The sequence below is a fragment of the Anopheles bellator genome, chromosome 2, assembly GCF_943735745.2.
Source record: "Anopheles bellator chromosome 2, idAnoBellAS_SP24_06.2, whole genome shotgun sequence".
NCBI lineage: Eukaryota > Metazoa > Arthropoda > Insecta > Diptera > Culicidae > Anopheles > Anopheles bellator.
The window spans coordinates 55,203,351-55,227,318 of NC_071286.1; the positions used below are offsets into that span (position 1 = coordinate 55,203,351).

The window sequence follows — 23,968 nt, forward strand, 5'->3', positions numbered from 1 at the left end:
TTCCATCGAGGGGTTCGGGAGTGGGCTTGAATTTTTCGGCAATCCGCGGGGAGAACTCCGACCGAACCCACCCCAACCTGCCCATTGAGTCCTTGCAGCCATTTGCAGCGAGCGAGCAATTGGCGGGCCACGTGCCGGCCGTCGCCGCCGCCGCAGTCCAATGCGATGGCGACCTGCGTGCGGGTTGCGTGCGGTTGGCCCGCCCGAACAATCGAAAGGAATCGCGAGAGGCCGGCCTATACACGCCCCGGGAAAGCGCAACGCAACGCGACGATGTGTCTATCTTTCGCAAACCACGCCGCCCGTACCAGGAGCGCAGGAGCCAGCAGCGGTAGACACCGGCCACACCGTCTGGGCCGTGGCGGAAGTTAACCTTTCGGTGGGTCCGGTTGTCCGAACCGGTAGAGCTGTGAGTGAAAATAGGATCGATATCCTGACGATTGCTGGAACTCGAAAGTCCACACGCCGATCTCGAACATGTCCACCGCGAAGCCGAAACCGAAAAGGACACTAAGGACGTCCTTCACGATGTCCTTTACGATAGATTTCTAGGTTTGGTCCGCGCTTGGCACAGAAGAGTTAACGTAGCTGCGTGTGGAGAAGGCGGTACACTGCTTCCGCGTCACTCACTCGCACGCTCGCCGTCTCGCTCTCGCTCCGGGCCGGGGTTCGTTCCGGGCGATCGTTATCACCCCCGTCGATTGTTCCGACTTTTTTACACCACACCTCCACCGGCCGGGTTCCCCGTTGGGACACAGAAACGCAACGCAACCGGAAACGCGACCACAGCGTAGCCGCGAAGGCCGCACACCGCCCACCGCCCACCGCCGCCTGGCGAATGGGGCCGGGCGGTTGGCGGTTCCTCCTTCCCAAACCGACGGCCGGCCAGCCTTTGCCAAACCTTTTTCCGCGCGGTTGGCAATTAATTGGACCTCCCTCGGCCGTGCAGAGAAAGGGGTGGGCCGGGGGACCACGGGGTAGACCCACCCCCCGTCGGGGCGCTCTGATTTAATGACGTACACCGAGGCGGTGGCGCCATGCCGACAAACAAACACACGCCCGATGGCTGCGCCGATTGACAATGTGGGCGTGTATGAAAAGGGGCAAACCGGAGCCGCCGATTTGCATTGAGGCAGTCCCACTTGGCTTCGCCGAGTACCAGGGCCGCAGCCCGCTCGGGAGCGAGATGCGAGCGGCTAGGCGAGCGTTTTACGAGGCCACGGCAGTTAGAGCTGCGCAGAAGCGCGGCCGCTCGATCCACCTAGTGGCCGGTTAGAGACGTTTCTTTCGTTGCGTGGTTTTGAACGGAAAGGAATATTGTCCGGATGACCTTGGCAAGGGCGCAACAGAACATTTTGTTCATTCACTTCCTCAACGCATATTAGCTCGATTTTAAAATGTGACAGGGGTTTTATAAATGTTTCCATTACACCGTAAGCTAAACTGTATTTGTTGAGTCCTTTGTACGCGATTGAACATTCATGAGGGTTCCACAAATTCGTTTAGAAATAAACGGATTCTAATAAGAAACCAGAACCAGTCTACAGATTAGTAGGATTCTACCACCTTGAGCAAGCCAGTTCCCGGAATTCATTAATGTACAAAATGATAACGCTTGATCCACTACTTGATGTCCTTACACCATTTTGTATCAATTCTATTTGTTTTATTGAAACTTTATTCGTCATAAATAAACATAAGCGTACAGAGATATTCCACACTGGGATTGCAGCTGTTTAACAAGTCCAAGGTATCAAAATGATTGAAATGAAAATGTTTCGATTTAATTCTCTTTTATTTTTAATGATAATCCATTTAAATTATATGTTATGCCATGTGGCATTCAGTTATTTTAATCTACTTATAACAAATAACTATCAGAATCTTACAACTAGTTAGCTTTAAGAACTTCAGATAATTAGTTCAGTTTCTTTTAGTTTGTTAATTTCGAACGATGGTTTTTGCGTGCCAGGAAGGTTTAGGATAAGATTCGGTGGTGTTCTCCAGTGTAAATTTATTACCAACTCTATGTTTGGTATCTCCATTAGGATCATCTGAGATTTTTCCTTTATCTTCTCTCGACCGCTGAAATGCGTCCGCCTCGGAGGTGTTTTTATTCGTTTCGAACTCCCAGAGGGTCAAATCGGGTGAATCGTGGTGCAAGGCTCACGAGTAGCAGACAAATCCTTGCGTTTTTTGATGGATGGATTCAAGCAAATGTGTCAACATATTCAAGCAGTATTCCTTGTTGACCGTGTCATAGCTTGTTGCAGGAATTCACTATGTACCAAGCCGTGGTAACTGGTAAACGATAAACCGTAACCTGTAATTAAATTTGATCGCTGTTGGTCCTTAAAATTATAAAAAAATGCCGACACGCTCAGAGGTACGTGTACATAACTCGATGCAATTTTTACTAAATTGATGAAATGACACCAAATTTTTTAGGACTATCAGAGACAGTTGGGTAATGAAACAAACAAAAAACAAATAAGTGCTACCATTAACGTGGTGCAAATTTGTTCAAACTTTCTTCTACACGCTTCTAACTACCCAAACATGTTGAACTTTTAAACGTCTACCGATTGAATTGTACTCGGTGTAAAAGTGATCGAAGAAATCTGAGTCACAATCCGGGACACGGTGATGCTTGCTGCAATGATAGAAAGAGATATTCCGGGTTGATTTTGCCAAGCCTTTTTATTGCGATGTTATTGTGAGCGGTAGGATATTCTGATGCCTCCGAAGGAAAGCATCAACGTCTCACATAATGCTTCAGTTATCGAATATTACCAATTATATTACCGAAATCGCTATCGAAAAGTTATCTAAACAGAGTTGCTAAATCATCGTAGTGTATCATTCAAAGTGCTGTGACCATTTCAAATTCAATCACATTACTAAAACTATTCTACTAAACTCCTATTCTACTGAAACAATGTTTATAACAGAATTTTTTACTTGAATAAACTTGAAATTTTGACATGAAAATTAAATTAATTAAAATAAGTTTTGTGTGTTGTATTGCGGCCTTCAATGGCGTTGATTTAGCCACGATGATTTATTTAGCATAGACCAACCTCACAATCCATCCAAATCCACGCCTTTTGTAACGATCATCGAGAATAGTTCAAATATAGCAAAACAGCCCATTTAAACCGCTTCATACATTTTAACGAAAGCGAAGGGAACGTAGACGAAACAGACCAACAATCTGTGGACTGTGACGGCTTCAAAACCTTCGCTCGTATCCGTCCGAACCATCCGTTTCCACTTCTGCGTAAAGAGTAGCGCACCCGAAGGCATCACTCTGCCGCTAGGACGCAGCCGCGATTTTCCACCCTCTCTTCTCGCACACACGCTCCCGGGTCCTTCGTGTGGATTATCACGATGACGTCGTGCGTGCAGCCGCGCCAGCCCGGGGGCCAACCCACCAGCAGCATCGCATGGGCTCCGCGGACCATTTGGAAATGGTGGGAAATTCTCTCTCACGGCGTACGCGGCCCGCGCGCGATCGGGCGCAAAACCATCGACGAACGAGTGAAGCCGATAGTGTTTTCCACTGGCGGCTTTTCCAACGGTGAAAAACCTCGGCTTTTCCAGGACCGTTGGGTTTTCTCACCATTTTCCTCAGTCAATAGCTTTCCGTTAAGCGGTACCAACCGAGCAGGAGCCGGCAGAGGAAGCGGATTTCTACGGCGGATGGCACCGCGCAAGGATCAACAAGTGTCCCTTCGCGAGCCGACCATCCGCCGCCAGAGGGGTGGCCGCCAGTGATCCGTTATTTTTAGCTGCGGACGTGAAACTCGAGTGTGCGTCTGCGCACGGCTTCGTGAACAGGGGTCGGGCCCGGGCCCGGGCACATGCGCCTTGCCCGGTTCAGGCTGTTTCACTCCGTTCCGTCACCGTTCCGGTAGCGCCATCTCGTTCCCGAGCGCACACACTACATTTGCCCATTATCCTCGCGGAAGGATATTATTATCGTTTGAAAGTATAAACTTTTTTTATGGCCTTTATGTGCGTGCTACTATAAAACTGAACGTTACTTACGTTTTATGGGTTTTGGCCACGCCGTCGATCCGTGTGCTCGGAAGGACTCGTTTCCGTTGCCGCATTGAGAAAGGTCTCGCCAGGACGTCATAAAAACATTAATTTCCTATAGCATCCGGTGTAATACACGCGCGCCGCCGTTTAATGCTTTTTAGTTTGTTTAAATGTTTTAAAATCCCCACGCGTGTGGACCGAAATGGCTATACTATCGGAATGGGTTTTTCCGCGGAATCCTTGCGCGCTGACCCGAGCAGAGCGCGTGTCCGGTGGCCTTCGGTGCGGTACACCGATTGTAGTGCAGTCTACTAGGCTAGCATGGGCCGGGAAAGGTTTCCCTCCGAAGACTGGTGGAGATTCGAGAAGAAATCCTCCCCCACGACGAAGAAAACCCCACAACGCGGTCCGAGTGTTGGTGCTGGTCGGCAAGACATCTCGGCGACCCGAGAGAGCCACAGCCCAGGCTCTGTGACTTTCTTCTTCGCCCTCGGGCGCTCCGGGACGACACTTTTCCTGCCTTCGAACCGAACACCGCTCATCGGCACGTGGTCCTGACTGCAGGAAAAGTGGACCCTCCCCCCCGAACAGCCCCCGGTCATCGAGTGAGATGGCCAGTTTTCCCCTCGATGCGACTCGACATCAAAGTGAAAAGGTACTACGCACACTGTTGGTCCTTTCTGTCTCGCATCCGGCCGGACCGGACGTGGGAGCGATCGATACGCCCACTCTCGGAGTATCGCAACCGATTCCGACAGCACTCTGCCTCGGAGGTTGTACGGATTCTTTTTCCATCTACGCGATACAAAATGTGCATCCTTCAAAACTAGCTTCATGAGACGGACGAGATCCTGAATGGGTCAAGCCGCAAGAAATAATATGAAAATGGAAACATTCTTCGAGCTATTGAAATAATTTGGAAAATTAAATTAAGCAAACAATAAAAGAATGTTTTTTTATGGATCCCAACGACTGTCCCAATTGTCCTTCGAGGCGGGAACTCTTCCCTCGAAAGTGCAGGAAACTCCACACGACGGGACCGAGTGTCCGGCCGGGCCGAGCTACGCCGAGTGAGTAATGTGTGGCGTATGAGCAGCTGCGCCATAAACAAAACGGGGCTCAAAAATTCGCTTTTCTCAAACAACAGGCGAGAAAGGGGCTGCCTTCTCTGTCTCCCACGCACACGGAAACCGACACACACATACACACACGCCTCCGACACACTCGGACGCGCATGTACATCCGCCCATCGGGGCGCGCGACCATTGCGTGGTGCTGGTTTCCTGTTAGAAATACACCATGCGTCATTTTGACTGACGTAACGCTTGGCAGCCATCAATCTTCTTCCGTTCTCGGTCCCGTCTCGGCCCCGTCCGTCAGCCATCCCTCCCAATGTCCCACTCACCACCAGCAGGGAAAGCGCGGCCAGCATAAACGGCAACGGCCACGATAAGAACGGGTTGTTCCAGCCATTCGTTTAATCGCCCGATCGACTGCAAACGATGATGACTGTCGCGCACACACGCGGCGTCGTCGACACTCGGCTGGCGGACAAGCTGATAATTGAGCGTCATTAATCGTCGAAAGTTTTCGGTTCCTGTTATCGCATCATCGTAAATCGATCACCACACACGGGCCACGGCGCGAAACCCGACGAAAGGAACTAACGAGTGAGAGAGAGAGAGAGACAGAGCTCGGCCGCTGGCGGGGTGCGCTGCGTTACGCTTCCGGTTCGCGCCATGCTCGCCTGGTGCAATAGTCACATGAGCGCTGCGCTGCGCTGTGACGACGGCCGTGACGCGACCGCACGATCGCACGCTGCTACACATTACATATGGCCCGGCAAAAACCGACCCAATCCAAAAACGCAATCCGCCAACCCCAACACACGCGGGTCCCCACGGTGAGGCAGCTCCTGGTCACGCGGTCCCATTTTTGCTCACGGTTCAAGGTTGAGAGAAATTTTAATACGAAATCATAGCAGGCGGCCATGCCCGACAGCGAGAGCGCAGGAAACTCGGTTTCGGTTTTTTTTGGAAACACCACCCGTGGCCACCGCGAATTTTGGCGGGCTCGCGTGGCCCGCTTCGGGTGTGCACCCTGAAGCTGGCACTGGCGACGGGTAGTTCCACACCGGGGCAGAAAAAACCGGAGAACGACGAAAACGACCAGCGGATGAGTCGCGAGCACCACGCAACACATCGACGACACAACGGATTTTCGAGCAACAATTTACCGCTCGACGAATGGATAGATCGAAGTGGAACAGAAACATAAATTAGGAGGGATAATTAAGACAAAGAAGGAATAATTTGGTATGGAAAGACTTTGTGAAGGCATACATTTATAATATTCTTAAACAGTATGATGATGATTAAATGATTGTTAGATTGGAAAACTTGACTGGCTTTACTTTTAAATGAACATGAACTAAAAGGCGTAACATATAGATGGCGCTAGTCTTATTGCATTAACCGCTTTTTCACTTAGTACGAAACCTTCTAAAGAAAGTTCTCGAAACTTCACGATATTCTACTCATAAGTTCTAAATGTCTAAGGACTCCGCTCCATCAAACGTGGTCCGATAGAGACACCGATGTTGCAGAACGCGGCAGTTGAAGTGGTAACACAAGAAAACATCTAAAAAATCCCCAAATCGTTTTCAGCGAATGAAAGGAGAAGTTGCGTGGCTTAAGTGAAATTGTAAAATGTGTGGGTTTTATATTACAAGGACATTTGACTACGAGAAAGCTCTGTTCAAAGTGGGTTCCGCGTTTGCTGACTGTTGACCAAAAATAAGAACGTTTTGATGATCCTGAGCATTGCATTGGCATTGTTTAAACGTAAAAAACCGGAATTTTGGAGTCGATATGTGACATTGTTTGAAGCATGGATCAATTATTTTACTCCGGAATCAAAACGATCGTTATCTGAAGGCTAAAACTGAGTCCCGAATTGAGGCAAAACATAAATCGTTCTACAAAAGTGGTATTGAAACAGCGACGCTGGAATGATTGTGTGGCCCTGTGGATGAAGATTACTTTAGTGAATAAAGCTATTTTTTAACATAAAGAAAGCGTTTTCTTTCTTAGGCTCGGCACTTTTCAGACCATGTGTTCATGGTTTAGGTTGGGATTTGAAACAACCAATTGCCAGGCAATAATGGCTGCTTTCGGCTTATGGTTTCTCTGGTTATCCTATGACGATCTGTAACCCCAATTTGTCATATAGATAGACTGTGATTTCCACAATCACAGTGAACACACAATTATCTTTCCTATGATGCCACCAATGAATGAATTTACGTAAAGTTTACAGTATTCTGTTTCAATTTTCGATGATCATTAAAAACATTCTCGTTTTGCTGAAAGTGGAAATTTTAATAGACAATCAGCGTTCTGTCATCCATCTAGCTTATAAACCTTCGAAATGCGAAATCGAAAACTTCGAAACCTATAAATCTATCACATGAAAAAATATTTCCAGTCGTTCTAAGCGAAACATATTTCTGAATTTTCGCTAAAAAATTGTACATTTTGGGTCAGTGTTTTTTCGATCTTTGAAAGTGTTGTAGACTCAATTGGGTTAGGACAGCAAGTTCAAAATAATAATGGTTTTTAGAAAATTTCCAAATTTTTCATTGATGATAACAATACCAGTAATAGCATTAGTTAGTTTAAAACCAATATATTGTTTTAAGAAAAAAGGATGTTGGATGGATGATTTTATGTGACGAGCCCGTTATCCTCGATCGACATGTGGAGTATGCTTTTCATGTACTGCGGTAGATCCGTGAGGATCACAAAAGGAACCCAGTCGTGCCCGGCAATCAGGCTCCACTCGGAAGCACTAGAAAAGGAACGGGGCCATCTCATAGTTCTTTCTGCTCTCCGCTGGCTGCAGCTATTAGTTCGCTGTTCTCCTGCACGCGGATACGAGTATATGGTTGCGTTTCCAACGCTCCTATCCGTCATCCACTAAAAATGAGCAACCTTCAAAACTCACGCCGCAATGGCGGCAACCAGCGGAGCACGAGGACACCTAGCACCGAAAAAGTAGCATCTTCAATGATACACCAATAGCTGGGAACAGCTGTAGTCTACAGCCACTAAACATGTTACCTTACACCATTATGACTACAAAATACCAATAACCACGCGGATGGTTCCATATTCAATACGACAGGCATATTTTCGAATTTATAGATTCAGCCGTGTGGAAGTGTGGTTGCTAGTAACTTCCACTAACGCTCGATCTCACAAGATTGACGGTTTCTTCATGGTTTTATATTTTCTTCCATTACACTTTAAGTAGAACATCATTTTCATACCTTGCTGAAACTGATATTAGGAGTAAACGGTTCCCGTCGACCGGGAAGCGCACCTCTGCTTAGCAGACGATGTTGTTCCGAGCAAAGCGCGGCTGCGAAGAGGTTCCGACCCCTCACCTTGCCTCTAGGTGCTTATCTAGATTTAAACTAGGATTAATTCTAGGGTGATGGTGGTATAAATAAATCAACACAATTTCTGTCTTATCAAACCTGGCGTTTAGCGTTAGTCTACACAGCTCCTAGTGCAACAGTCGCGACACAACTCACGGGGGACGTAAGTCGCCATGCCACTAAAATGAGGTTTACAATATGCATTGTTCGAATATCACGCTAACTTCCTCCACATCCCGTGTTTTCTCCTGCGGTCGACCGTCGCCAGACGCTTTCTAGCAAATATAGTTCACCTGCTGGCACACCGTTCTGGGATCTGAGGTCCCTAGTGATCCCTTCTGATTCCACATCCGATAGTGATGTGCTTCCTATCGTATTCTTTCAGTTTTTAATGGCATCTTGAGATTGTGCACTTTTCTGCGCCTCGGCCGCCTTCGACTCGTTTCCTTCGCCGGCCTCGACCGATTGGTTCATCAGATGAGGCGTATTCCAGGGCTGCACCTCGCCCGAGGCCCAAATAACGTACACCAGATTGGTAACGTTGAAGATGGCGAACGAAATCCAGAACACAATGCGCCACTCGTCCAATCCGTGCTAGAAGATGACAAGAATGTAAGAGAATCTATTATAAGTACGCAAAACGCTGTGCGAAACCGAGGCCAATTACGTCAAAATTATTAAATGATTATTATAAACTAATCTTTTTTAGAATAGTAGAGCTACTCTTGCAGTAAGTGTCCTAGTGATCAGCAATTTCAATTTCTCTTCACTCATCAGTCCCTTCATGTCTTCTTAGTAACTGTTTTAATCCATGTTACTGTTAAATTCTTGTATTCGTTACCGGCTTCTGCGATCGTTTCCTCAGTTGCGTTTAGAGTTTGATCTAGTTTGTTAGTTCTAGTTCTAAGTTATGTTAGGTTGTTAACTGTCATTTAGTCTTTGTCTGTCTGTCTGTTTTTTTAAATAAATAAATTAAATAGTAATTATTACAGCAAAGTCCTCATTTTATCGTATTACTTCAGAAGTATAAAATTATCAAATGATATCCACCGAAAAGCAGTCAAGTCAGTTGATACTTACATTGGGCGTCATTACGCCGACGACGTACGGAGCAATGATACCGGTGATGGCACCGATACCGTTCGTGATGGCCATCAGTGTGCCGGCGTAGTTTGGACTCAGATCCAGCGGGTTCACCTTCATGCCGGGGTAGAACGTTCCCATGAGACCCATGGCGAAGGTGAACAGCATAACGACGATCGCCTTTTCGCATCCGGCGTACGAGGCACCGACGATGAAGCAAGCCGGCCCAACGGAAGCTGGAATATGTTTTGGGAGGAAGCGATTCAGTTGCGAACCCTTTTCCGGTGTCGTCTCCGGGACTTACCGATGGTGGTGAACAGCTTGCGGCCGAACGTGATCGTCATGCGACCGGAAGTGATGAGCCAATCGCTGAGGACACCGGTCGACAGCGACACGATCCACATCACCAGGTAGGGAAGCGAGGAGTACAGACCGTTGTCCTTGATCGAGAACCGCAGCACATCGCTCATATACTTCGGCAGATCGGTCACCATGATGAAGAAGCCCCAATCGTGACCGATCTGGGCGCACACCAGCGCCATCATAGGAACGCTCGTCAGGATGTAGCGCCAAGGCGTCGGCGGAAGCGTACGATCACGCTCCAGTGTTCCGAGCTCCCGCTTCAGGTACTCTTTCTCCTTCTCGGTGATGAACGGATGCGACTCTGGATCGCTGTAGCAGATGAGTGTCTGGAAGTGTCGATAAACTTGAATGTCAGCCCGAACGTCAATCAATCCTGTGCCATGTGCCACTGTGAAGATACTTACGAAGATGACGAACCACAAAATCCCCAAACCGCCGAAGAAGTAAAACACCGACGACCACCCGTCGATGTTGTGTAGCAACACCCCGGACAGCAGATTCCCGAGGATCGTACCGACCTGACCACCGCCGAATACTAGCGACCCCAGCTTACTGCGCTCCTTCGCCGGGATCCAGGTGGCCAACAAGGCACTCAACGCCGGAAAGGTAGTGCCTTCGCCAAGCCCCATCAACACTCGGATCACGATCAGAGCGGTCGAGCCACCGGACTGAACGGCCCACGGGGTGATGAGTGTAAAGATGGCCGTCGAAAGGATGCCCAAGCTGAGGGTCCACTTGCCGCCGAACTTCTCCGCCAGCATACCGCCCGGGATGTGGGTGATGACGTAGCCCCAGTAGAACGAGGACAGGATGATGCCCTGCAGCTCCTCGTCCCAGTCGAACTCACCGCCGGTGAAGTCGTCCGGGTCCGCGGACTCGTCGATCGGACACACGCCTCCGTCGTCTTCCGACCCACCGTGCGTCTTGTTCACCATCTCCGTGATGGCGGTCGACAGCGAGATGCGCATCGTGTACGCGTTCATGATCGCCAGGAAGCCCATGATCGCCAGGACGACCCGTTGCGGGATGATAAAAACTGGATTCGAATTGGATCGAAGGGAGGAAACGAAAAATTGCTTGTTAAAAGATTGAGCTCTGGAACCATTCGTTGGAGATTCGATTCGAAGATTGGTATCATCAAATTGGCCAAATTTCACGACACGACACGTGTTAATTACACGACTTTTATCCGGTATTTTCTTTAGTTTTCGCGTGGTTCATTACATTCTTCTCCCTGTTTAAAATTTGTACTGAAAAAACAACGTAGGCTGCAACTACAAATATTCTCACGAATGTCCTTTGGCCACTGGCAATCGCAATTCCCGTAGAACGCTTACAACCGATTGTTTAAATCACAAAACACAAACTATAAAATGGACACACCTTTTAGAAATTCCAGCATCGTGTGGAAATGGGTTAATTTTGACACAAAATATTTAGAATGCTTGTACGAAACTTAAGCGAAAGCAACTATACCGGCACATCACTCGATTGATTTGCAACTGATTGCCTTTCTGATAGACGAAAGCCTTCTCCGATTGACTCAACTATAAACGACTTGACATCGGTAAATACTGTCAGATTTTCGGACTTAACACCTTAGATGTAGAAGACGGCTTAGAAGCCTCAGTGCTATCGATCGACATGATTTATTCATGGTAAACAATTTCATAAAATTTATCAGACTACACTTTTCTGTCTTTTCAAAACAATTTTAGAGACACATTAATTGTAGATGTAGATCCAGTAAAGTAGTTAATTCAACAGATTGAAAAATATTAAAAGTTATCCCTCACGCATGAGAAATTATTCACTTTTAAGTCTGGGGTCTTCATAGCAATGTTCAATAACAAGGTTGTTTGCTTTGATTCTTTTTCAAATCAACAAAGGTCAGACGTCTTAGCCATAAAACAAGGCTTTCTTTGAGCATGCATTCCGTGTCTACGAATAGTTGTTCAAAACAAAGCCATTGCCACGGTTCCATCAACACTGCATACAGGTATTTCTCATTAAAACACACCGTAACCGATCGCATTCTGTTCCCAAATTCCTGTCTCACATGGAAAAGCACCTGTCCCGACAAAGGGGAAAACCTTTCGATTTTATTTACTACCAGCTGGAATCAGCTGGTCGTTGCATAAAACAAACAAAGTAGAACCGCTGCCGACGCCGTGAGAACCGCGAGAGCTGGGTACTAAATGAAGGCGAACGATCATCGAGCAAATTGAACGATTAACAACGTCTTGACAGCACAAAGCCAACCAAGTGAAGCTTGTGACAGACGGCGATTGCGTGTTAATTAATTCACGCCACGCTGGCTCGGTGCGTTTCGAGTTCGAGAACTTTCAGTTTTGCATTCTAAAGTGAATTGTGCTTTTCCCATAATTCCCATCAGCTGTTCGGTAGCTGATTACTCACAATGCGCGAGAAGCAACAGGTCAGCCTCAGTGCTGGCAAGAACAATCACACCCAACTAGACATCACCCGCCTAGGGTTGGGTATCATAAATTCATCAACTAGAAAAGGCCCGCGATAGGCATCTCCAGCATCGATTGCTCAGCCCAGTGTGATTCGCAGCTCAATCAATCATGGATCCACGCTCGACGCTCCCAGCGTATGGCGTGAAGGCCACCGTGGCGTGTGCTGATATCTGCTTATCAGCAGCAATGGGGAGTAGAATAGCCGCCGGGAGCTGTACTAGATGAAAAGCCGGTCCGTGGATGATAAGATTTACAAAAGTCGCGCGCCATCACTTCCTTATCGGTTTGATCGAAGGATTTGGTTAATCAATCGGTGCCGGACCCCAACCAACCAGCGGGGGGTCCGGCACCAAGGAGCACAGTTATCTCCGCGGAGTCGTAATAGAATTATCCAGATAATGCTAATAATAGGCTGTAAACGGGTAGTAGGTTTTAAGGTCGAACGAACGATAGGCGAATTGTGGCCCAGCAACGGACGAGTCCTTCGAGTACTACCGCCTATCGGACTTTGGGGCATTCTGTGATTATTGCGATTCAATGCCGGCATCGCAAACCACTTTCATCGCTAGTGAAGCGAACATATGTAAATACACTTTGAAAGAGTTTCGTGCGTCGCCCCGGGGGGATTCCCCAGTAATTTTTCGCACAAATCGCTATGGATTTTGTGGGGAAGGTGCAAAATATTTACCCAACTTATATGGTCACGGTCAACACGCGGTCGCGGTATCCGTTGCGGAACACCATGCATCTTTAATGAGCCTTAAGGAATGTCACAGTAAATACCACCCGTCATTAATAGGTTAGCCTGGTTGGGGAATACCCCTCCGGTAGAATGTTGTTGATTGAGCCGAAAAGATTAACATTGGGAACGGTGTCGAACATGTGCCGCTCCACATTTATCTTCGATGCCAAGGTAAGGACATTAGCCAATAGGATTCAAGTGCCGCAGGGCTGTCCAGATAGCCGATTCCAGGGTCTTCTGCGGCCACTTGACCACTGAGCTGTCCGGGGTTTGGCCACCTGTTCCAGTTTTCTACAATATGTGTCGATTCCCGTCAAGTGGCGAACGTACTTGAGCCACGGCGGCCGTGTTTGAGCTTTTACTTTTAGTCAACACTGGGTACGATACGCCTGACGGTTAAACTATTTTTTTATGAGATTTCTGATTACGTTCTCGAAATTGAGCTTCAGGGAAATTGCCTGCCAACCACAAACAATTAACAGCACCATGAAACAATTTTGGATCGATCTGAGACGGAGTAGCAATATTTCTTCCCAGGTGCTAGTGCTGTGGAAGTGATTTGTGGTTTTTGGTCGGAGGCAGTACCTTACAATAATTTACCGGAAAACCACCACTGAGAAGGTGAGAAGTGGACTTTGGCATTAGGAGGAACTAGAAAATTTTAGCTTCAGCTAAAGTATAGTGTGTCCAAACTAACGTTCTTTTTTCATTTGGTTTTATAAAATAACTGCCAAATATTTTTCGATGCTTAAACATTATAAACATTCGATGCTTAACATTAAACGTAGATTTTTAAAGTTTATGTATAAAATACAGTTTTGGTTGCAGAAAATTGGGAAAGATGAAACAATTATTTCCAAATTGGTAAGTCGTTAAATCATTCGCCAAAAGCACATTTCATTAAAGATCATTTCGGATTCGGAAATCCCATACATCGTGCAAGAAAAGCCAATGCATCCACAAAGAGTGACTGTTTGGTGTGGATTTTGGCTGATTGGTTCTTTGGCGAAATTGAAGCTGAGAACATGAACATTTGATCAAAATTGTTTTTCATAAAAAAATTGAAGAATCAACCTTTCGAATAAGTGTTCAAGCACCGAAAAATATTGAGTCGTTTTCGTTTTAAAGCCAAATGAAAAAATAACGTTAGTTTGGACACCCTATATTATCGGTTTTACGAGCAGTATGTTTTTGGACCACTATCTTCGCCAAAGTGTGAGACATTTTTTACGGTGTACCTGAAAACCTGATACCAACCTGAGGCCCTGAACCGGAGGCAACCTTCTGTGGTGTTGTGGTGAGCATCAACACCCCGTGAGTATGTCAGTGGTTCGTGCGTGATGCGTCGCGTTTTCACTGGCGGTCATTGTTTTAGAGGTTTCGCGATGAGCAAAACAAACAACAAACAATCGCCGTCGGCGATTTGGTGGCCGTTTTGTGAAATCGTAAAAAATGTGTTCGGGTTTTTCCCCCTTTGGTTGACCACCGGAACTTGAACCACTGCTGGGTAATATTCAGCAAATCCGTGCCGTGTACTCTGAGCCCAAAAAAGATTCGCATTTTCCGCTTTTTTCCAAGCAACGAACACAAACTGCCGTACAAATTGATCCGTCACCAATCACTTGGTTTACATCCTTCATTTCGATTGGTTTGCTGACAACCAAAAAAAAAAGATGTCAAACCAATGGAGCCCCCGCCCTGGGGGCGTATGACGGCATCGTTCCGGTATTTTCATTGTTATACCGCGCCATGGCCGGGAACGCATAAAAAGCATAAAACAAAGTGACGTGCCATTCGCGGTCTTCTCGTCGTTACGCCAGCTCCCCGTCTCCGGGTGGCCCAAAGGGTTAGACGATCGAACCGATCTGGGCTTGCCATTTCGTATGCCGGAAATGGCCGGGTGATCGAAGCCGAGCCGAAGCCGAAGGCCTACAACGGTTTCAGGGCGCACCTATCCGGCAGTTTGGGAAGATACTGGAAGCGGTTGTTTGGCGAACGAATTTCTTGCATTTTCCAGCGCTGAATCAGTTGAGTCAACAGGGTCTAAGTTTAAACCCATTTGACCGAATTTTATGAACCAACCACCATTATCGCTTCGCCATCGTCGAGGTGTTTACAGACGGTTCAAAAGAATGGCCATATTTTTACACGAATCGATCATTTGCGATCAGCATTTAGGTGTTCGCAGCAAGAGCGTATTTTTAAAATAATGTACGTTGGTTCTGAGGGAGCACAAATACTGACTGAATTATTATTATTAACAACCTACTCAAACGGCTTCAATGTGTCAAGTATTGGGTTGGGGAAAAAGTAATCCATCTAATCGTAGTGAAGCAGTACAGCAGTTCCGGTTGCCAAAGCGGTACTAACTGCCAGAAAGGTTCTACTGGGTATACCGGGTGGGACTTGAATAGAAACCGTTTCTTATGAGTAGCGTCCGTGTAGCCAAATACTAAATTCTGATCTCCACTAACAGCTAGAGACGGTCAGAATCGACCCACAGAAAAGGTGTTGTGTTCCACCAGGACAACGAAATATAGTCCGGAAGCGATCGACACCATTTTCATGCATTGCAAAACTTCACGGAGTGATGAGAAATTGCGATCTAGAAAGGATTGTGAAAAAAGATTGCCCGAGTTTCTCGCCAATAACGACCAAGCCTTCTACAAGAGAGGCATTATGAAGCCTTGCCTTTAAAACAGTAAGAAATTTTCCAACAAAATGGTTCATATTTGACGCAAATCTGACTATCGAAAACGGATCTTAAACAAAAGTTTTGAATTTACCACCCAAAAGTAATGGCGATAACTTTTTCGCCCAACCCAATATTTGGGCTCAAAATCTAGACCTTTCAAAAACACGCTCAATCACTCGAAACAGCAGCAGTTTATGGCGTGGAAAATCGCATTCAAAGCACACACCACCAACCCAACACCATGGCACTACGGGACGGATTGATGTAATGTAACTTCCCCACCGCACACACTCTCCCGGTATCGGTGCATGTGCATCGTTGCGACACCACCACGTTGTCTTCCGCACACGTTTAACCGTTACAAATCGCCATTTAACGCTGATCAAACTCACGTGCAATTTTTTGAGGACATACGGCACGTGCAGTATTTTTCTATCACCCATAAGCCCCTTAAGCTGTGTTGTTGATTGGAAAAAATAAGAAAAACTTCAACCAGAGTAAGAGACAAACCCCGGTTTACGATTTGGGATGATTCGACACAGAGCGTCACAGGCGTGATCAAAGAGCTGAGCCCGCCAAGCCGGCTTGAGCGATTGACGATCACTCGACGGTGGCGTTATTTATGCTCATTGCATCGTTGTTAGGCCGATGTGACATTGAACGGTTTGGCCGAGTTGTCACGTTCGCGACTTATCTCCCCAACCCCAGGAGATCCACCTCGCGGTCAATGGTTTATGGTCGGCGCATAAATACGTCACGCGCCGGACACTTTGTTCACTACTTCTCCCCGGAGGGAGCCTTGAACGCTGGCGGTTTAAGGACACCTCAACGCGCGCGCCTAGAAAGTGCACAATATTTTGGATTCGATTGTTTCTACTTTCCAGTGACTCAAACAATCTTTCAAATCGATTCCCAATCGGAAGCCTGATCCCGAAGACTGTTTCGAACCAGTTCAAACCCGAACTACTCACGTCGGGATATCCGCTGCTGCCATGGTTTGCTGTACATTTTGGCCGAAGTTCAGGTGACGCTGCTCGACGACGACACTACTTTCGCCAATTCGCCAGCCACTCACTAGTTGCTGGTGGGTCTCACCGTAGCTTTGCGTAACACTTTCGCCAATGCCTTCACCCCGTGTTCTCCTAACCGGGCGCCCAAGAATATCGGGACCTCTGGTTTCACTCAGCTCTGTTTTTCCACTATCGGGTTCGAAGGATCAGCGCCGTCCCTTAAACCGTTCTACACATTTCGATGCACCACGCATCGGAAGGATGGATTATGAAGTCACCAACCGTCGTCACTTTCGAATGCCTCACACGCGTTCGGTTCGCAAAAAAGCGGACTGGCTGGTATCACGGGCTACGCGGCGGCGTCTATGTTGCACGGAGTCCGCGAACCGATTGAGCCGCTCACCGGCGCAGGTATGGCTCATAAATAACTGTCCGGACCGCTAGCCTAGCCGCCGGGTGGTGGATCACCCTGGTGGGGTGGTAGGGCGAGTGGGGGGCTGGCGTAGGTGGCTCGCGCACTCGCACGCCGCTGTCTGCGTGGCTCGCTGTCTCTATGTGTGTGCGGGGTGCCTCGCTGCTCTTCCTGTGCTTATCGGAAACCGCGCACTCCGCAAATGGCAACTCCAAAACAGGTGGCCCCTGGAGGGCTGGCGGACTGGCGGGGCTGGGATGATGACAGTAGCACCCCGGCGATAGGCAAATGATTGCGTTCACCGCCACCCCCAGCTTCAGACCCCTTTTTTTCGCCACACATTTTTCGCTTCAGGCGCACAACGGCACAACAGCGCAACAGAATGTTTCAGGCGGCACCACACAATGGGCAAACACATTACTGTTGGGCCCACGGGGTTGACAGACGATGTGCGGCGAAAAGCAGACCGCAAACACGTGAGCTATGCTGGGGGCCGATGTTGGCAAGGTATTCGGCACGATCTAAAGCACGGTGCGCATTGTTGATCCAATTGGAAGTGAGTTCGGACTCGTTAGCGTCAATTTCCCCAAATCATTTAAAACATAATGCAAATTATTTTCAAATAAAAGCTTGGGATTTGTTTGGATTTTTTGTGCCAAATTTTCTAGCACGAATTCGGCATGTTTTGTTTTCGCTTTCCACTCGCTCTGAATGTGCGCCATTGTTGTCAATAGCGCATCAAAGTCCAGCATTGTTATTGGCAACTAATAACTAATAAAACTTCAAACGGCCCAGTACGATCATTAAACCACCCTTTCAGATCGTTAGATTTGTGTTACCAACTCTCGACCCGACTACAAGTTGCTGGAGTTCCTGAAGTAGGCCAATGGAAAAATAAGAACTTCCAACGGCCCTCTTCAAGAGATACAATCGTCTTCAAGAGGGCCCTTCAAGAGGTAGCACGAGCGTCCCGCATCCAGGATCCGATTGCGCCGATCCGTACGTGGTTGGTTAAAAAATCTTCGCAACTTTGTGGGTTTATTAAAAATAGTTCGTTTGTATTATCGTGTAAAAATAGTGTTTTGTGCCCTTTAAAGTAATCCCTATCAGAAATTATACACTTGTTCCAGCGTTTTATCTAATCCTCGAAGTATTTAAAAAAAGTCATGGCTAAGCCGTCTTTATCTACTCAATCATAGCGTCATCGTTTCATGGGCCACTTCAGTTCTGTCCGGAACAAGAAAAAGTCACATCATTAGTGAGTTGGTTTGATATTTATGGCGGATTGCTTCCGTATTGACCGTTCCCGTATCCTTTGGCAAGAACTCATGATGCACCACGACCCAGCAATCGAAGAAAACTGTAAGCAAAACTGTTCACATTCCACCAAACTTGACTCTTCATCGTGCACATATCTTCTGTGCCCTCTGAGAACATGTTGAACCTCCGATGAATGCTGCTTTGGGTCATGGGTCTTCACCATAAGCCACAGTCAACATTTCAAATGCGTCTGCAATTTTAATTTCGTTTTTCACACAAAATTTGATAAAGATTCTTTGCCATTGCCGGTGAAATTGTGGTCATCCCCCAACTATGGATTCGTAAGCCGGCTGAATAAATGGATTTATGTGTGATTTTTTCCCGGACAAAAACCCCGCGGCTTTCAAGGGGTTGCCCTAATTCACGGCCAACGTGAACGGCCGCCCATCGAGTGGGTCATCCCGCGGCCAGATAATGACCTTCCACCGTGACTGTGGTTTAGCACCCTTCATTGATAAACTGTATCGGACCGGGGAGAGGTGAGTCCGATAACGAGAATCTTGCTCGAGTTTTTCTCGATGGTCTTGGACAGCTCATTGTTTACGTCCTTGCTCCCGGTATCGTGGTATGTTGATCCCATAAATCAATCACCCAATTTACGCGCGCATCCTGCCACTGATACGGAGCGCCGATGATGAGGCTCGGATGCTGATTAATCGAATCACGGCGCCGATCGGTGGTCGCCCACTCCGTTTGGTGTAATTGAATGTCACACCCGGGAAAGGGTCTGTAATCTGCCGTATCGTATCGTCAATCGTACCTGTCGCCATGTGGACCGAATCCAGCACCTTCCCTCAAAAGGTGACAGTGCTAGAGTGGAAAACCTTGGGTCAGATCGGAAAGAGTTTGGGAAATTTGATATGTTGGACAGAACATGTTATAGAAAGTGTCAGTTTTCTAGTCTATTATCATCCTCCAATGATGGGCTCCGGTAGTGACTTCCGTCCGACAACGAAACGTCAACTCACGGCCAGTTCGTCTTCAGCTGACGGTGCCACATGCTAAAGACCCATAATTAGACCAACATCATCGATACGGGATCGACGTGCTGTTGCCCGGGATGATGCTTTGCGATGCTTTTCGCTTGCCTCGCAATATCTTATGGCTTGGGGTGAAAATGTGTGTACGGCCACGCCACGCCACGGTGACGATGTAAAATAAGTGCGTTACGCCGGTATGGGGGCTGCGCAAAATTCCCCACAAGCCGGCTAACCGAAACGAGCCGCGACTAGTTTCGGAGAGAAATTACTGATGAAAACTGGTTAAAGTTGCCTCAAACGGACGTCCCACCCTTGGACCGAATTCGATTTCCGAACTGGGGCTCACTTTCAAAACGCGATCGTTTATTCTTTTACGGACACCAGACTCAATAAGCCGGGACGAGAATGAAGGTCCCGATTAGATAAACATCCATAAAAAGCGCACCTATAAAATGTAGACAGTCGGACAAAGATAGGCAATAAAGGATTGAAAGGAAATTTATTGGCTAAACGGAATCACTTCGAAATCAGGATCACGCAAATCAAGCGGGACCACTTCCGGAGCTCGTTCGCAAAATGGGGCAAAAAGATGTAAAACGGTACTCGTTCTGAGGAGCGCTCCACCGGCGAGCTGAATATTTAAAAAAAACCCGACGACGGGAACTAGCATCGTTGCAACAACGAAACTCCCCCGGACCGGTGATGAGACAGGAGCCATGCGCCTAACAATTGCCCATTGTGCCGGGATCGTGTCGAAAGGGGGCCGATAAGAAAGTCGGCACATGCTTGGCTAATGAGATAAGATGAAACACCGGCCCCTACTTATCGGGGCCCCGTGAATCGGTCAATATTGGAAGGATCTGGGCGAGACGATATTGCCCACCGATGGCCACCCCGTGTTTCGACACACACGGTCTGAAGACTCCGGCGTCTGATTGAAACATCAAAGTCAATCGTCCATCGTTGGCTTTATGCTTGATGTTTATTCACCCTGCTTTTTTTTTAGGGGTGGCCGCAACCCCCGGTAAGAGATAGTTCCATCAGGCCTCGCTTGGAGGTCGTGATAGTTGTCCGTATCTCAGAGATGGGTATCATCCGTGGCACTCTCGAAGGCTTTCCGTCCCAAGGGCCTATCGGTCCGATGCAGGAAGGCCAATTCGTCTGCCGTACGCGTATCAATCAATGTCCTGCCGCGGTCAATATAGTGAGATAGGGTCGCTGTGTCATCTTCGCCATCGACAGGAGACAAAATAGCCTCTGGCTCCGGGTTTTCAGAGCAAAAGTTTAGGAGCTTCACTGACTGTAATCTCGTTGAGTGTCGTAGCATTTTCTAAGTCACAACCCGGTTATGGAAATGATTTGCGCAGTAACAAAACTGATGGTGATTTTTTTGTCATAAGTAACAATAAGGACATTATCCAGATCAGATCATAGTGAGAGTCGATATCTTCAGTTTATATGATTGAAGTGTCAAAGGAGGTTAAAGGTTTGCTCAAGTATTGTAACAATACTTCGAGAAACTTTCAAAACAGGACGTCTATTATACAACATTTATTAAACATAGTTAAAATCAGTACTGGATAAAAATCAAACTGCTCTCGTGTTGTTCTAGGCTAGAACACAGAATTCAAAATGTTACAATTCAAATAAACTCCTTTTATATTTACTCTATACTTCATGAAAAAAAACTCATTGAAATAGGGGTCCTTACTGTCCATTTTCCGCACAATTTCTTCAGTCTCCTGATTCTTCCCTAGAACAATCACAAGCAATCAGTGCCACCGGAAGCAGCCCCGAGGGTTGGTCGATACTCGGCATTTGCTCACAAAAAAAACCTCAACCATTGCTTGCGCAAGAAGCTTCCCCAAACCGTTGTCGCACTTCAAACGCTTCAAAAGTTAACCCCACGTGTAAGCGAGGACCTGTCGGCGCGTCCTCGTCTCCCCCGCACCGGGGGAGCCGGGCCACTCTTGAGTCCCATTATGTGGCAACATTCCTCAGCACAAAACCGAAACAAGCGGAAACAATAGACAAACCTCATTCAACCAAAGCGCGCGCGAGACGCAAAAGTAAATATGTCTCTGTCCATCGGAAGGTACCCCCGGAGGGAGAGAGAGAGAGAGAAGGAATGAGCCAGACAGAGAGAGCGAGAGAGAGAGAGAAGGGCGGACGCAAAGCGTTTGATGTTAATGAAAACGGAATCAGATTAATTTGGCAACCGAAAGAGAGACAGTGCGCGCCGTACGCACTTCAAAGGCACTTGCGGAGTTCCTTTGATATTTTCACTTCAAAGATGAACGTGCCCGGCCCGTACCAGGATCTCAGGCTCGCTCGCAGGATGCTCGGCCACGGCCGGTGCAGTGCCGGAGATATGCGGGTTGATCTCCGGAGAATGTGGAACATCACCACTGGAACTGGAACTACCAGCTGCTGCCGGGCTGCCGGGTAGTTGCGGCTGGTCAGGATCATTCGCGCAGTTCCACGGTGACGGGCGGAATGGTTCGCCGAATCGTTCGGAACGGCTCTCCAGCACGTCCGAAAGCAAAGGACCTGTGTGGAGCGGCATTACCTTGCAGTGGCCGGTTTGGATTTTTTAAATTTACTCTCTGCTCGATGGGGCGTAAAGCACGGCCGAGGAATCCGGACTGTTTTGGGCCTCTTCTTCCGGGTTTCCGGTGACGGTGACATTTGCGGTACCAAACTGCCAAGTGGTTAGTATTCATCGTCGTAGTCGTCGGGCGACGCTATGTCGACGTCTGGGTCAATAGCACAAACCAATGTTGCAAGCTGCGTTGTACTGGGTGGCACGTGCGTAACTGTCCGGGGGGAGCCCGGCTCTAGCAAATGCAAATGAGACTTTGGAGCGAGTGCGGTGTGACCGAAAGAAGCTTCTAGCCGGCCACCAGTGAGTGAGCGGAAAAGAGCGTGGAGACGTGTTTAGGTCTAATTTAGAGCGATTAGTGACACTAATACACCTGTTAAAATGGCGCCAACGGCGGGAACCAATTTGCTTATCGCGAGCGCGGACGCTCCTCGGACGCGTAGGTTATCAACCCGCACACCGGTGTGTCCATGGGTCAGTTGCTTCGACGACGAGACTTCAAAGGCCCCCCCCCGTGCTCCTCTAGTGGGTGTTTATGGGCAAATTTATGATAATGCGACGGCGTTAATGTTTAATCATTTGGCCACACGGGCTTTTCTCGGCTCGCACGGTCTTCGGTCGATTAGCATTCGATGACTTTTTTGCGCAAGGATTTGCCAGCCAAGTGTAACCTTCGGGTGGTGGATTCACGACCGAGCTGCGAGCGGCACGTTCCAGTTCCAGTGTGTATACCGAATGTCGGAAGTGCACGAATGAAGATGTCAGAGGATGAAGATTAATGAAGCGAGCAATCTTATCGGCCCCACCGGTCCGTCCTCTCCGGCGTGTGAACTTTTCACTGATTTTCTCTTCACTAGGCCACGGTCGCGTATAAATTTCGTCCGATAAGAGAGGCTGTTTTAGCCCGAATATACGACGTCACATAGGTGCTAAGGCCAGGGCCGATCTGGCACACCTGGCCCAGGTCGAATGGTCAGGGTGAAAATGAATGAATCAGGCACCTCACTCGGAGCAGAACCATTACCGGTTACTTTTAAAATTGAACAAAGTTATGGTTTGATTTAGAAAGTCAAACCAAAATTTAAAATCATCCTCAGCTTAGTATAATCGCCACATTTACTGTATATTCTAGTATTATATTTTTCATTATTCCAAATCGTTAGATCTCCATTTTTCAAACATTGCTTTTTCACAAGTCAGTTTGTGTCCTTATTATTAATTGAGTTGGGTTTAATTTATGAGTGAATATATTATCTAATCACAAACCGATAGAGAACGAAATTGGAAAATTCAGTGCTACTCACCTCTCGACAGGCATTCCATCCACGGATGTCGCACCTCAGCCCCGTAACCGAGCAGCCAACCTGGCTTGGGACAGTGTTTCCCCTCCCGAAACTCGATCGGCCACTGATCCTTGCCCGGTCCCAGCAACGGTTGCCGTTCCGCCGACGGTCCGGCCACTCCGAAATCAAACGATCGCATACTTTTTATCATTTCGTGTATCCTTGTATCACCGGCTACACATTCGAACGTGGGCACAACCGATTCGGACGGATCACAGCGACGGCACTGGCGGGATGTGGCCAGTGTTTCTGTGCTTAAAATAAACCTGCTCCAGCTTGCCCGTGCCCGCAAATGTCGCGATCGTCGAACGTCCGGAGGCCAGATGGAAATGGTTTCAAATTGACTCAGCGCTTAACTGATAACACGGCTGGCGCGCGGCACACGAGCTTCCCAAGCGATTACGTGGATCACCAAGGCTCCCAAGATTGCCGGTGACCGCTCCGGCTTCGGCT

General features: G+C 47.8%; 1 protein-coding gene across 1 annotated transcript; it reads right to left on the reverse strand.

Moving 5' to 3' along the window:
* Positions 1-8,329: 8,329 nt before the first annotated feature.
* Positions 8,330-23,779, reverse strand: LOC131208698 (putative inorganic phosphate cotransporter). The gene is made up of 5 exons (XM_058201518.1): positions 23,477-23,779; positions 10,336-10,967; positions 9,873-10,257; positions 9,566-9,804; positions 8,330-9,079 (listed from the first exon to the last, which is right to left on the reverse strand). Exons 1-5 carry the CDS (start codon positions 23,664-23,666, stop codon positions 8,867-8,869), a joined length of 1,659 nt encoding a protein of 552 aa, XP_058057501.1. The 5' UTR covers positions 23,667-23,779; the 3' UTR covers positions 8,330-8,866.
* Between the last annotated feature and the right edge of the window lie 189 nt (positions 23,780-23,968).

Bases quoted from the DNA above. Each gene is read 5' to 3' on its own strand.
- LOC131208698 (XM_058201518.1), bottom strand. From the start codon at position 23,666: ATGATAAAAAGTATGCGATCGTTTGATTTCGGAGTGGCCGGACCGTCG. The intron at 10,258-10,335 runs GTAAGTATCTTC...CGACACTTCCAG, and splicing joins TTTTGTGGTTCGTCATCTTC to ACACTCATCTGCTACAGCGA. The intron at 9,805-9,872 runs GTAAGTCCCGGA...AACATATTCCAG, and splicing joins CAAGCTGTTCACCACCATCG to CTTCCGTTGGGCCGGCTTGC.